This window comes from Pantherophis guttatus, chromosome 2, assembly GCF_059756535.1.
Source record: "Pantherophis guttatus breed Tessera chromosome 2, ASM5975653v1, whole genome shotgun sequence".
NCBI classification, from domain to species: Eukaryota; Metazoa; Chordata; class Lepidosauria; order Squamata; family Colubridae; genus Pantherophis; species Pantherophis guttatus.
The window spans coordinates 251,750,702-251,766,458 of NC_142064.1; the positions used below are offsets into that span (position 1 = coordinate 251,750,702).

The window sequence follows — 15,757 nt, forward strand, 5'->3', positions numbered from 1 at the left end:
GCAAACAAGCATGGTATCAACTGCCTGGATATCATCTCATTCACTTCGTACTGAAGATCTTTAGTGGTGAGAGTGCAGAGTTTGGTCCCCATCTTGCCACAGATAACTGGTGAGGGTACGGCACTGCTGAAGACATATCTTTGTGGGTCATCTTGGCACAAGTGGGTGGTGAGGGCACTTTGCTGCTGATGTCTCACCGTCACCGGCCATTTCACCACAGGGGGCTTGCATTGCCACACAATTGCTGGATACACCTCACTGATGCCCATGCTGGCTTGGGAGGACACGTAATTGCTGAGGTAGCACTGTTGCTCCCCGTCTTGTGTTGCCAGGAGGTATCGTTGTGCAAAGACTGCCTTTTTATTCCCCTTCATTGACAGAGGCATCTTTCGTTGGGAAAGGAAAAGAGGTGGCAAAATCTTAGCCTCAAAACTCTCACATTTCCTGATTTGACTGATTGCCAAGTTCCTTCGTTGCCGATTTCTTCCTTGTTTCCTCTTCTGTTTCTGTCTCAATTTCTTCTGAGGTTGTAACTTTTTCTGGGCTTGGACAATAGCCATTGTTTCAATCTTCTGTGCTTATGCTCACCTGAAGTTTGTAGTGATAAGTGCCTCACTAATGTCTCTCCCTTTTCTGTGATATACTGACTTGTATTCAAATGAGGGACCAGTCCTTTGCCCTTTGATTGGTCAGCTAGAACAATGCTTTACCTTGAGAGTTAACAGTAGTACCCGAAAAGCCCAACACTTCATAATAAGTATTGTGAGCTCTCCCTCTCCCACATAGGAGAATAAAGAGGGCTGTGACATCACACGTGTCCATTGACCAATAGGAAAGGATAGAACAGACAGGTTAAGAGAATTTTGAAAAAAAGAAGTTAGAGGGTTTATCTAGTAGCCCTACTTCTAATTGATGTTCTTACTGTAGCAGCAGCAGTAGTAGTAGTAGTAGTAAACAAATACATATAGATGTTCCTAACTCTTACTTCTTTGCCTTTCATGAACAAGAAACATAATATATATATAATATTTTGTGCAGATAAAAGCAAGCATGCAAAATGAGACCCATCACACATATTTGCCCTCTTTGTTGCACAACAATTTCTTCCCCGAAAGAAAGAGATGGGAATTGTGTATACATCTGGAGACATTCACATGAGGAAATATAATTTAGGAAGTTTTGAACCAAGAAATGCCATTAATAGCTATTGGTTATTCTTTTGCAATGAACAGAATTGGCAACTTTGTTCCTTTAAATTAACATGAACTAAATCTATTTCCTAAATCTGGTTTAACCAAACTCTTAATGATCTAGAATCTCTAGACCAATATAGATCATCAGGAAGGCTGTACTAGAATGATTTCAACAATAACGAGAGTCTTTATTTTGGTCACAGGCCAGCATAAGATAACATAAAACCATGAGGATATAACAATTACATCCATTTGAACAATAACTGAAGATTAATATTGTAGCTTAATATTGTAAAATATTACACCTCCATAATAATACTAACATAAACTGTATGTGAGAAAATATAAATACTATGGTACAAGGTTATAAAATAGTTTTTGTAGAAATAAACTATACATCTAAAATAAGAGATTATCAGTTTAGTGTTGATTGCAATAAATAGAAGTTTATATAATAGCACCTGAAAATTTAGCAAAGTTGCTAAATCTTTTTTTCTTAATCAATTCCGGATGGGTTTTATAAACACAAGCACAAAACACACACACACACAAAGAAGCATTTTGGATGTTATCGAAGAAATATAGTCAATCAGTTCAATTTGCAAATGTGCCTGATCAGCATGCCCTGTTGGCCTTGCTCATCCATCCATCCATCCATCCATCCATCCATCCATCCATCCATCCATTCACTCAATGTATGTAGCCAACCATCTCACTTTTATATGACACTAGGGGGTTTACAATAAAATAAAGTAAAATACATAAAATACACAATATCAAAAATACAAATAAGATACATAGCAGCCAGATAATTATCGATTCAAAAAATGGGCTCTATTTCACACTCAGGGACCCAAGCCAATCTAATTTCAGGGGGGATGATGTTCCATTGTGGGGAACTAATTAATGTGTGCCTTTATGTAGCAGGCACCAGACAAGGACATGCTCAGCCAGCTCAAAACACCCAGTGCAACAAAGGAATTTCATATTCAGGATCTTCTTATACCTCAGTTTTGAAACCGCAGAATGGGAGGCATTCAGGTGCATTAATACAGGGGTCCCCAAAACTTGGGCTGCAGCCCATTGGGACAAGGGGTGGCCGAGTGTGCAAAGCTTCATTTGCACATGCATGAGAACTAGGCTGTGCTTGTGAAACCATCTCCTCCCCAGCCACAACTGCTGCTGCCAGTCCATGGAGCCAGAAATGTTTGGGACTACAGTATTAATGTACAAGTCCTTCTCTGCTTTAGGATTTATAATTTCATGAGACATGCTGCTGGTATGCAATGGTATACAAGAAAGACCTTGGAAGATGGGATAAAGAAATGCAGTCTAGGGAATAGTCAGATAAAGAGAGAGCATAGCTCCCAATCATATCTTCACGGATTCTGAGCCTCCTAAATTTACTTCAAAAAGAGTTGACCGAACACCTCACCTGGACAAAAATGCCTGAGATTACTCTTCCTCAGACTGCAGAATCCTTCCCTCTGCTCTCTTCTGTCAAATTCCCTGTTATGAAAGCTGTCATATGGATATGGGGGTGACAATTCTAAATTAAAGAAAGAAACGAAGCAGAGGAAATACTAGAAACACTGCAGGAAAATAGATTTCTTCTGTAAGCCTGAAAGCATCAAGAGCTAAAGTACATTATGTGACAGACCTTGGAAGACGGGACAAAGAAATGCAGCCGAGGGAATAGTCAGATAAGAGAGAGCATAGCCTGCAGCTGGAGAAAGGTTGGCGCATGATGTCAGCCTTAACAGGCAGACCACACAGGAAGCACAAGCAGAAAAGCTACGTTAACAGAAGCTTACAAATATGAAAGTACAGTCCTCCCAACATTTCCTTTATAGCCTGAGAAACTAGGGAGGAGGGTCCTTTCTGAGTCTCTTGCTCTACTCAGTATCCAGCTGTAGTCTAATATCCCTCTTATCTGGCCATTCCATAGGCAGCCTCTTCTTGTCTCCCAAGGTCTTTCCCACATTCCATAATTCCATTCCATGGTATTATTCTGTACCTATGATTCCCAGCAATGGTAGATTAGGCATCCTAAAAGACAGGATTGTTGCTCCATATTCTAAAACCTGATGCAAAGTGCGTCAAAGACTTTTCATATCTCAAAGGTTATGAGTTAGTCAAAGTTCAGAGTCAATTGAAAATCATCTCCAAGAGTTAGCTTGTTTATTAGTTTATTATATAGATTTCTCTTATCAAATAGCTCTGGGTGACTAACCAACAAAACGTCTGAAACATACATATAAAAATAATAGAAAAACAACAAGAACCAACGGATACCAGACAAAGAATAAACCACATCAGCCCAAGTCAAGAATGCAAGATGGCTTCTGCCAATATCCAGGCCCTCAAGCCTAGGAAAAAAAAATCCAGGTTTTTAAAGGCTTTCTGAAGGTAAAAACAGGGTATTTCAGACCAAGGTTGTAGGGACTAGCCGCACAAGAGAGCAAACTCTAGCCAGTGTTTATAGCTATCTGTATCTTAATCTCTCTTTTTACTATGCCCACTTCAAGGAGCAGGCTCTCTTGAGGCAAATCACTGGACTAGGAGCCTTGAACATTTAGCAAGATGTTTTCCAGCAATCTGAAGTCAGCTAAAGAACCTACAGGTAAGAAGCACATTCAGGAAAGGCTGCATACAGAGAACTGCTGGAGCAACTACAATATTTTATTCTTTTATTCTTAAAACATGTACCTTGCATGCAGTTTACTATTGATTTCAGGAATGGCATCATTCCTTTGGGGCTCAGTGGATCAAATATTCAGAAAATGCCTAATTATTTTGCCAGTATGTCACATTCCCCACCCCACCCAGAATAAAAGAGTAACAATTCTTTATCACCCCCACATCTAGCCTACCTTGAACAGCAGCACTTAGCAACAAACAGTATTGCAGGAGATAGTGGAAAAACCAGGTTTAACTGGCTTCAATGTGCATTAAAAAAAATGACAGTTGATTATTTTGGGGCAAATCGTTTCTTACAACTTTACCTGATCTTGAAAAGTTGTCACTTAAAAAAAAATCAGAATGACTATAGAACAAGAAAATGGAAATAATTGTTAATATTCTCCATTGGACTTCTACAAAAGTACGCGAGCCTCAACAGTGCAAGACTTGGTGGAAACTGGTGATCATTTTCAGACAACCCTGCTGACTGGTGTCCTTCACCCAGTTACTTTCCTCCATTCCATTCATTGCTTGGGGCGCACCAGCTTTCTGGCCACTACATCTAAATCAAGTCTTCCCAGCTGCTGCCAAAAAGGCCAGGATTCCTGGGCTTCTGTTTTGCTGGAGGGGAGATCTTGCACTGGCATAACCACCACCAATCCACCATGGACAACATTAGGGGCCTGAAAATATCTACTATGTTCTGTCTCTTTTTCAGTGTTTCTATGTGACTCTGGTGGTAAAAGCCAAAAGAACCACTAAGATGGAATGCCTAGAATGTTCGTGTCTTGTAAATTGACTCTAGCACTAGGCTACGGAAGATAGACATATTATTTAACCTTCAGGTCAGCTGCGTAGACAATCCAGCTTAAACAATGTGTGTTCTGTATATTCACGCATGCGCTACTTGATTTCCAGAAAACTAGAACTGCTTGATTTAAAAATAAACTTTCTTAGGGCTAATGGGTGGGCACCAATCATACCAGTTTTTCTGTTCACACAACACTCTACCTCTATGACTCAGTTAAGCATGTTGGGTGAAATCAAAACTCAGGAAGAAGGGGACTTTCTTTTTCGACTGATGTTCCCGAAGCAGCATCTTGAAGTGGAAGCTACATTTCTATCTGTCAGTTTTTGATTTTTGTCCAACCTGTGCAAATTTCATACATCTCATTTTGAATCCCGCTGAGCAAAAAGGCAAGTCTTAAATGCTTCTTCTGCCTTACCGCTACTGGATTTAGAATATTTTTTTATGAAGTGTCTCATTCATTTCAAGACAAGCTTCCATAAAATAGCCATGCTTGAGTGGGAAACAAATGCAAAATTAATCTAAGGGTTTGTCATAGTCCCAAATGAGGTTTTCTTAGAGAACAGCAATAACTATTACTTAGTTTCAGATTATCCTGGAGTGCAGAACTACTTATCTGGAAGATAGTGCCATTTATTCCTAGGAAAATCAAAGCCAGCCAGCATGGTATCAATGCTTTTGCATGGAATGTCTACTGTTTATGAAGCTCCTTCAGGCCAATCCTAAAAAATGCATTTTAAACAAGAGGCCTGCAATTCTTATAGAAGATGGACACAAAATTAAGTTCCAAATGCACACTGCTTCCCTCTGGCTCCATAAAAGCATTTGCAAGAGAGTTATTAGTGAATTCCTGGAAAATAATCATATAAAAATTGCATGGAAATATTTCCCAGTGCATTTCCAGTGCTTATAACAACATAGACAAGTTTTTTTCATGTGTGAATTCTTTCATGCTTAATAAAATCTGATCTGTTGCAAAAAGTATTCTGACATTCAAAGCACATGCAATTTTTCTTCCCAGAGTGAAACAGCTGGTGTTTAATTAGCTGATTTTTTTTTCCTCAGGAAAGACATTTATATGGCTTTTCTCCTGTATGGATTTGCTGATGCCTAGTTAGACAAGATTTTACCCGGAAGCTCTTCCCACAGTCTTCACACTGAAATGGCTTCTCACCTGTGTGGATCCTATAGTGTCCTTGTAGATGGGATTTCATGTTGAATTTTTGGCCACAATCAGGACAGCCATAAGGTTTCTCTCCAGTATGAAGACGTAAATGGACATTAAGATTAGACTGCTTATTAAAACATTTCCCACATTCATTACATGGATATAGCTTTTCTCCTGTGTGGATCCTCTGGTGTGTAGTAAGGTGTGAAGATTGATCAAAACTTTTCCCAGACTCACAACAGACAAAATTCCTGTCTGACACTGTAATTCCTATTGGGGGCTTCTTACTTATATTTTCGATGAAGTTTTCTGGTACAGGAATTGCATGTGTCACCTCTGGTAATATTGCCTGAGTATTGCCTTTTGATTTGATCTCAATTGGTTTGGACAGCTTGGGGTCTCCTATATGGATTCGGCGGTGCTTATTTACGGAAGCTTTAACAGGGAATCTCTTCCCACAGACTTCACATTCATATGGCTTCTCCCCTGTGTGCATCCTATAGTGTCCAAGTAAATGAGATTTAGTACAAAACCTTTTGCCACATTCAGGACAGCCATAAGGTTTCTCTCCAGTATGGAGACGTAAATGGACAGTAAGGTTAGATTGCTTATTAAAACGTTTCCCGCATTCAATACATGGATATGTCCTTTCTCCTTTGTGAATCCTCAGGTGTTTAGTAAGGTGTAAAGGCCGCTCAAAACGTTTTCCACATTCAAAACAGACATAATTCCTGTTTGACACTGCTATCTCTATTGGGGAATTGGTACTGATAATTTTAACTATTTTTTCTGTATCAGGAACTGTGCACACCTGTATCACTTCTGGTAATACTGCCTGGGTATTGCCTTCTGATTTGATCTCAGATGGTATGACCGGGTTGGGGTTTCCTGAATGGATTCGTTGGTGCTTATTTAGGGAAGCTTTAACAGGGAATCTTTTCCCACAGTCTTCACATACATAAGGCTTCTCCCCTGTGTGTATCCTGTGGTGTACACGTAAATGATATTTGGCATTGAATCTTTTGCCACAATCAGGGCAGCTATAAGGTTTCTCTCCACGATGGAGCCGTAAATGGACATTAAGATTAGACTGCTTATTAAAACGTTTCCCACATTCATTACATGGATATAGCCTTTCTCCTGTGTGGATCCTCTGGTGTTTAATAACATGTGACGGCTGATCAAACCTTTTTCCACACTCATAACATCCATATTTTTTTCTTGTTGCTATAGTAGCTAATCGGGAGTTACTTCTAGGCATTTTCTTGTTAGCCTTGGAAAGTTGTAATAACTCCGGTGATAACTCCTGCCGCCTTCTGGATTTGATCCCCATTTTTTCAGAATGTTTAGGATTGAAGGAAACATCCCACCGCAATGGTTCATGAAATTGCTCTGCTCCAGGCTTCTCTTGATGAGGATTCTTTCTTGTATCCACATTTTCTGCAAGAACAATAAGGATGCAGAGGAAATACTGGAAACACTGCAGGAAAATAGATTTCTTTTGTAAATCTAAAAGCAGCAAGCTCTAAAGATGTACATTATGTGATGGCCATCTGGAAAAGACAAGCTTATTGGGTAGAGTTTAGACTTACTGGGACTTAGCGTTACTGAAGCCACAATGTCAATTAAAACAGGCTTTGGCAGGGGCTGATGAATTGGAATGGCTGTTAGTGAATGTCCCCCTGATTCTGCTGAGTGGCTGAGGATGGCTGAGTGGTTAACCCTCAGAAACATTCTCTGATTTAGTACAGCCAACTCAGATGGTTGAAAGTGGGAGGTAATGAAATTGGTAGGGCAACAGTTACAACTACAGTAGTGGCCAAAATTGTGGAAACCTTTTGGGAAAAGTGTGTTTTTGAGGTTTGGTGGCTAATAACACCACTTTTTTTTTAGAGTAGTACCATAAAATTATATATCAATGGAAAGATAATTTAATCAAGAATGTAATGCAACAAAGTTTGTTCAATTATCTGTATTCTATGAAACATTATAGCCAAATAACCAGAAAAAGGAAGCACAACTTGCTTAGGTTGATATCAGGTAGCTTTCCTTCATCTTATTGGAGCCAATGAGCATGAGTGTTTCAAGAGCCAATCGGGTATCATCTTGTTTTGGCAATGAGCCAATCAGTTCACAGTAGGATTCAGTTACTAATGTCATGTATTGAAGCTGAGAGGAGGACATTTGTCAGTGTGTTATGTGATTGCTATCAAGTTGGTTGGGGTTTTTCTGTGTTCTTTCATTTAGTGAGCTTGTAGAATGTAATAAAATTAAAGTAATGGTGCAAAGAGTTGACTGTTCACTCAGAAAGCGATGTAAAATAGTATTATTAAGTGAACAATGCTACAGTTATGAAGAAATTAGAAGAAAAATTGGTGGAAACTTAACCAAAAGTGGTATTTCTAAGTTTTTGAAGAAGTATAAAGAGACTCAGTCACTCCAAAACCACACTGGTAAAGGCAGGAAAAGGTGCACAACAGCAAGTGATGATAGAAGAATTAAGAGACTGTGCCCACACGACAGAAGAAAATCATCTGGGTGTATACAAGATGAAATGGCACAATGCAACGTGAAGTTGAGTGCAAGGACTGTTCGGCGCAGACTGCAGGAATTTGGCCTAAAATCTAGAATTCCATGAAAAAAGCCACTTTTATCTCTCAAACAAAGGTTAAAAAGACTAAACTGGGCTAAAACCCATGCTACCTGAACAGAGGAACAATGGGACAGTGTTATTTGGAGTGATGAGAGTGGTGTTATTAGCCATCAAACCTCAAAAATACTGTACACTTTTCCCAAAAGGCTTCCACAATTTTGGGCACTACTGTATGTTAATGGAAGAAAAGGAATATGTCATCCCACACATGAGCTAAAACCTATGTATTTGGAGATATTCTGATCAATTAGATGTATCTCCCAACCGCCCTGGGTCTGGGCAGTAGACAGATTTAAAATGTTTGAATTAAAAAATAAATAAATTGTATGACCCAATAAAATGTAACGAAAGGATTCTTTTGTCAAAAAAAAGAAAGACCTTCTTACCAACCGCAGTTACGTCCTCACAATTTACAATCCCTTGATCAATAGTGTCTTTTCCTTTCATTGTCTGGAGATCAGCCATCTGTGATATTTCTCCCCAGTCAAGCTGGAGATATGGATCTGGTTTGGAAATTAAGAGCTCTAGAGCAAGGGAAAGAAACACAATAAAAGAGAAGAGGATTATTGATTCTTTTATAGCCATTTAACACAATAAAATATCCTGGGTCCGGCTGGTTATTTAGTTAGCTTAAAATTTCAACACCTCCCTTAATGCCCAGTTCAACTATTCAAAGTGACAATGCCACTTTGGCATTGGCATTTGAAAAAAATAACTTACATTTTATGTAAGTTCTCACATTTATGACCGTTGCAGTGTCACCACCATAACCATTCAGGAACTTCGCCAAGTGGACAGTATTTATAATCATTGCAGTATCCCGCAGTCATGTGATCACTATTTGTGCACTTCACAACCAGGTTCCAACAAGCAGAGTCAGTGGAGAAACTGGCAGATCATGGCCACATGATGTTGCTTTATAACTTATGGTTACTTGCTTACTTACTTACTTACCAAATGAGAACTGAAGTCATCAATTCCTCATGGTCATGTGTTATGCTTAGTGACTATGCTGCTTAGTGACAGACTTGCCGGTCCCAATAATTGTCACTAAGCAAGAACTACTTATAGTAGTGAAGATGTGTGGCTCAACGTTGAACTGTTTATTTCTTGGACCTCTTAACTTGGTTGTTTTTCTGCAGACATTTTATTTGCCAGGCAAGATATCATCATCAGTGCATGAGTGCGTGGTGTATGCTGGTTGTTTATAGAAACTTGGTTGGGGTTAAGTTGCTTTCTTGATTGTGCCTCGATCAGAGTATTTTTTTCTTTTTTAATTGTTTCTCTGGTGCTGCTTCCTGCAGTATGCAACAATGATACCAAGCCTGTTTGTTCCCTCAGGGATATTTGTAGGAAATCAACCAACCTCAGACAACACGAAGAACTGAATAGGTTAGAATTGTCTACTAGTATAGTGTAGTAAAAGTAATGGATTAGACTTGGGGAGAACCAAGTTAAAATCTACCTGTGCCATGGAAACTCCCAGTGACCTAGCATCCGTCCTTCTCTCTGAGCTCAACCTACCATACAGGGTTGTTGATAAAATAGAGAGACCCAAGTAAGCTTTAGCTTCTGGGATAGAAATCTATGACATTTTCTTTTTTAGGCTATTTAATTCACTATTTGTGTTCCTGACATCCTCTCCCTTTCAGTGTCTATGCTAATTTCCAGCCACTGTTGGCTGAGGTAGTCCTTTAAAAAACAATCTTTATTAAAGTTTTAAAGAAGGTAAGATCTAACAAAAATGAAGACTTAGAATAAAAGAAGAGGAAAGAAGGAAAGAGATAAGAAAAAGACAAAGCCAGAAGTACGGATAAAATGAAAGAAAATTATAAAGAAGTGATTTTTCATTTTCTTTTAAAGCAGTTGTAAAAATGTAATTTAACCTCTTATTCTCTCAATTACAATTTTAGTATCAACTATTTTTTAAATAATCATCAAATATATAATTATTATATAATCATTTGTATAATAATTATAATTAGTTCCATTTTTTTCCTGTTTCATGCAAAAAATCAGTAAAGGGGTTTCCAATCAGCATTAAACTTAATAGGTTTTCTCTAACCAAGACTGTCATCATCTTTACCATCCATAGTGGGTAAGTCAAATCTTTCACTCATTGCGCATATAATAATCTCAGTGCAGTTATTATATATAAAAACAATGTTTCACAGGCATCATAAATTTCAACTGCTGGTCTCCTTGGCCAATGCTGGATTGTCAATGGCAAATCTTAATTTTCAGAAATGATGGGTTTCATTTAGACTATGTAGCATGAGGCAGGAACAGCCCTTGGGGATATGGAGAGGGTTCAACAGAGCTTTCCTAAAAACCTTAAAAGTAAGGAAGATGACTTTACAAAAACATACAATTTGCCTGTTACACCTAGGCTGATTCTTTGTTTGGGACTGACACATTCAGGAAAGTTTGTATGGCCTTACAGGAACTGGAACCTTACCTAAGGAGGTCACGTTCTCAGAATTCTCTTGCATGACCGTGTAATACAAAATTCTTTGTTCGTTATCCAAAAGGTCCCACTCCTCTGGGGTGAAATATACAGCGACATCCTGGAAAGCCACAGGGCACTACAAGAGGAAGACAATTGAACAAAACAATGCATTTGATCTACTATTCTGATGGCTGGTATTTCATTTAGCAAAAATATTCAGTAATTATGTCTGCTTTATATCTTGAATTTGTAATTCCTGATTCAAGTTTATATTAAGTTTATATTAAGCTCCCAGGTGGTTGAATTTCAAACACAATACTGAAGAAGGGACTGCCTAGCTCACATTAAGGCAGGAGGAGGGAGGTTAGAGATTTAACTGTACTCCTACAACTGAAACACAACTCACTGTTTGGACTTTTGGTTGTAATTGTAATTCAGCAAGCTATAGAAATCCAGCCACTGCCTTATTAGGTGACTGAGTTGTCCTAAAATGGCGTAATAATATTACTGGGATTCTAACCCAGAATTTGTCATTACAACTTGTGTGAGCCTAGCTACTGGGATAATGTCTTTATGTTAAACCTGTAGTTCTCCAAGTAACAGCAGGCTTTCCTAGAAAGTTGGGAACTATCTCAAGGGAGATGAAATTTTTAGCATTCCCTCTTTCTACTGCCCACTCCAGTGGTGGGCTGCTCCCAGTTCTGTCTGATTCTTGCGAACCGATAGTAAAAGCGGTGGGAGGCTCCGCCCACCCACCCGGATGTCATCATGGACAATCTGCGCATGCAGATCTGAGTACGTGTGTGCGTGCTCCCATTGCAAACCGGTAGTAAAGGTAAGTAGAACCCACCCCTGGCCCACTCCATTTATAACCTATAGCAGGACAAATTCAGGTGGGTTTAGAATCCAGCCTACTGGAGACACCTTCTTGCTTGGCCAGTGCTTGTGGTTAGAGGAACAACATTCCTAGCATTAGGCTATGAATCAAGGGTTCCCTTTCTTATTAACAAGGATACCTGTTGCTCCAGGTAAGCTTCAGCCAGCTGAGCTGCCTCCTGGCTGGTACTTGGCTTCCTGGCTCTCACCCAAGCCTGCATTCCCAAAGGAAGCACATGCAGAAACTGCTCCAAGATGACCACATCCACAATCTGTCCTTTGGTGCGGTCCTGTGGTCTTAGCCATCTCTGAGCAGCCTCTCCCAGCTGGAACAGAGTCTGCCAAGGACGTTCTCCCAAAGAACGAGCGTTGGAACGAAACATCTGCCTGTTGTACTCTTCAATGTCCATGAGCAGAGTAGTCACTTCTACTGAAGCTTTCATGGAGGCTGACCATATGCATCTTCTCCTAGAAAAGGCACTGAGCTGATCCACTGGGGCCAAAACAACTAGTTCTTCTGCTGGGATTTGGGAAAGGCGAAACGTATGGGGGTCCATCTCAAAGGAAATCTTGCAACTAATTTTGGGAGAAAAGCAAAATACATCTCACTTATTGGGCAGTGAACCATACTGAAATCAAAAATAGCAAAGGGAACGAAAAACTTCACCCAAGAACTGCAAAAGCAAGACACAAGGCATGTAAAATACTTCACAAGTGACAAAATGGGGCGAGTAGGGAGACACACAGGCACACACTTAACTGCTTTTGGGATATTCTGTCCCCTCTCCACAGAGAAATATCACCACAATCCGCTTTTAATTTTACTAAGATGGCTTCTCTGCAAATAATAGGACCCTTCATGCTGCTTGGAGTTCACCTGCTTTTAAGATTTTTCTCTGCATAGAGAAGAGACCGATTTTACACCGCAGATTCCCCCATCCCATCCCATCCCAATACTCAGAAATAAATCTTCCTTCAGTTCTCTCTTTCCAGGTTGGAGACAAAAACTGGTCAGCAAAGCCAGGGCTCAAAAGAGACTCTCTGCTGCTGGGAACGACTTACACATAGATGGACCTGCACTGCAGGATGGGCAAATCCACAAAGAGGTGGATGGGCGGACGGAAGGATGGGGACCCACCTGCTTTCTACCTGCCCAGGTTCAGCCCTGTGTCAAGAAGCCTTTTTAGCCGAATATCCGGCTGCTGGAGAAGGAAAACAATTCTTACTTTAGCATTAAGCCAAAAAGGAGAGAGAGAGATTTTTTTTCTCTGCTAGACCTTCTTGCATTGAAATAGGACGGCCATGTAGCCAGCGGAACGATCACAGCAACTTCCCAATAACCCGGAAAAACAAAACAGGACTCTTTCCTCCGAGCTAGCTGGTATTTCGGCTCTAGCAAAGAGAAAAAAGGGAGAGCCCTCTCGCGGGCAGAGGAAAGAAACGTTTCCTTGTTTTGCCTCTGCTGAATGACAGTAAGCTGCCACCGGTCATTCTTCAGCGGAGCAGAGCGGTTTTATAAAAATCCGTGAATTGAAGTCCCCACATTTGAGAGTTTTGCTAAGATTGAGAAACACTGGCATGGAAGCATCAATGGTGTGTGCATGTCAAACGAAGGCAGCTGAACAGCAATGATCCCAATCCAAGCTTCGCCCCGTCTCCTTCTGTCCTTTTATTGGGAGTAGTGTTTGCACCTAAAAGCGCGATGCTGCTTGGCTCATTCGGATGAATGAGCATCAAATCCCGCAGACATCTCTGGCTTAGAGCACCCTATATTTCAGGGGGGAAATCTCCATTCACCAAATTGTTTCCTTCGAGGTGTGGAATAAAGGAGGCAGCAGCTTTCCGTCTCTATTGTTATGCCATGATTTACAGAACAGGCTGAAGCTGGAATAACCAAAGGCCCCTTTCTTGGGAACTGTTCGTGCTAATTATTCACAGTATGGTTTCTGGTGTGCCTTTTAATGAATATGTTAATCGTTCTTTGGTTTTGCTTGCCTTTATTCTGTTTTGCCAGTTAACAGTTTGGATGTAACCAACGAGGTGATCATTGCATTAGTATCCCAGGACTAAATCTGTTGGAAAAGTTTTAATTTATTGCTCTTTCTTTTTTTAAAATGAACATTCTAGAGTTTAGCACAATCTCCTAGACAAAAACAAACTCTAACCAATTAGCAAGGCATCCAAAAAACCAAACAAACATTGAGACATCCATATAACACAACTGTTACAGGTATACAGGTTGTCTTTGGTTAACAATGACAATCTGGACTAGAATTTCCACAGACAAGCAATGCAGTTGTAAAACATAGCATCACATAACCACATTACTTAGCGATGGAAATCCCGGCAGTCCTCTTTGCCATCACTAACCAAATGTCATTAGGGGAGGATCCACCCCTCCAATCCAAGCCATTCTTGGCTTGGTCCTTTCTCAAGCCTCACTAAGGTTAAGGGACTGCCTCCTCTCGAATGATGGCAGTGCTGGGGCTGAGTGTTAAGATACTTAAATTTAGTAGCTGGAGCAGTGGGGTTGTGCAATGAGCCAGGACACAGTTATAACTGATTGGTTGAAGAGTGCTACCGGTAGCTCCTGTGTGAGGCAATCTGCACTGTGATTGATTGCTGTGGGTGTGGAGAGAACATTTCCCCCTTTTCCCGCCTTTTTTCCCTTGTGTGCCTGTGCGCTCTGTGATTTATGATGCTCCTGTTTGCCTATCTTTGGTGTATATATAGATGCAAAATATAGTTATTTATATAACTATATTAAAATACATATGGAACCCGCACTGCATATTGGACATTAGTACAATTGAGCACGTCCAGAAATATTTCACAAGAAGAGTCCTCCACTCCTCTGCTCATAACAAAATGCCCTATGCCACCAGACTTGAAATTCTGGGTTTAGAAAATTTAGAACTACGCCGCCTTCGGTATGACCTAAGCATAGCTCATAAAATCATCTGCTACAATGTCCTACCTGTCAATGACTACTTCAGCTTCAACCACAAGAATACACAAGCGCAGAATAGATACAAACTTAAAGTGAACCGTTCCAAACTCAATTGCAGAAAATATGACTTTAACAGCAGACTGGTCAATACCTGGAATGCACTACCAGACTCTGTGGTCTCATCTCAAAACCCCCAAAACTTTAACCTAAAACTGTCTACTGTTGACCTCACCCCATTCCTAAGAGGTCTGTAAGGGGCGTGCATAAGAGCACCAGCGTGCCTACCGTCCCTGTCCTAATGTTCCCATTAATTGTATTCATTTTATGTATTCAATTCATGCTTATACTTATATATATTATCTAATATGTACTCGACAAAATAAATAAATAAATCAATATCAATATAAATATAAATAAAACTACAAGTTTGTGTCAGTGTCTCGGACTTCATTTGAACACCAGCTGCGCAATTCCATCATAGAGGCCTAGGACTTTCAGTAATTTCAGCTGCCCCCAGACCTCTTTCTCAGCCTCAGTACCGCAGGTGCCACCACTGCCCCCAAGGAGTGCCACCTTGAGTCCATGCTGCAGCCACCCACCCCACTGCTGAATCTCAGCTGACATACCTTGTGCCAGACCTGCCCCGTGCAGCTGACCTTCTTTCCTACATGAGGCACCTGCTGCCCACGGTAACTCTTTTTCCTGAGGCTGCATGTGCTGTTTTCCAAATGAAGACAAGTTCTCAAGTTTTTTGGGAGAATGGTGCATGCGGTCTCAGGAACAAGGCCAGGCATGACAATAGCTGCCTTGCACATCACTAGGCTGGCTGCACTTCAGCAACAGCAGCAGGAAGAAGCCATCAAAATGATAGAAATAATGGTGGGAGGGAATAGGTAGGCGGTGGGGGGGAAAATTGAAGTGCTCCTACAGTCCTAAGTGTAGGTGGGCTGCCAAGTGCCCAAATTTTCATCAAGTGAC

General features: G+C 40.4%; 1 protein-coding gene across 1 annotated transcript; it reads right to left on the minus strand.

Moving 5' to 3' along the window:
• Positions 1 to 1,352: 1,352 nt before the first annotated feature.
• On the minus strand, positions 1,353 to 13,203 carry LOC117667988 (uncharacterized). The gene is made up of 5 exons (XM_034421643.3): positions 13,056 to 13,203; positions 11,970 to 12,405; positions 10,963 to 11,089; positions 8,891 to 9,028; positions 1,353 to 7,291 (listed from the first exon to the last, which is right to left on the minus strand). The coding sequence occupies exons 1-5, from the start codon at positions 13,061 to 13,063 to the stop codon at positions 5,745 to 5,747; spliced, it is 2,256 nt and encodes a 751-aa protein (XP_034277534.1). The 5' UTR covers positions 13,064 to 13,203; the 3' UTR covers positions 1,353 to 5,744.
• Positions 13,204 to 15,757: the final 2,554 nt, after the last annotated feature.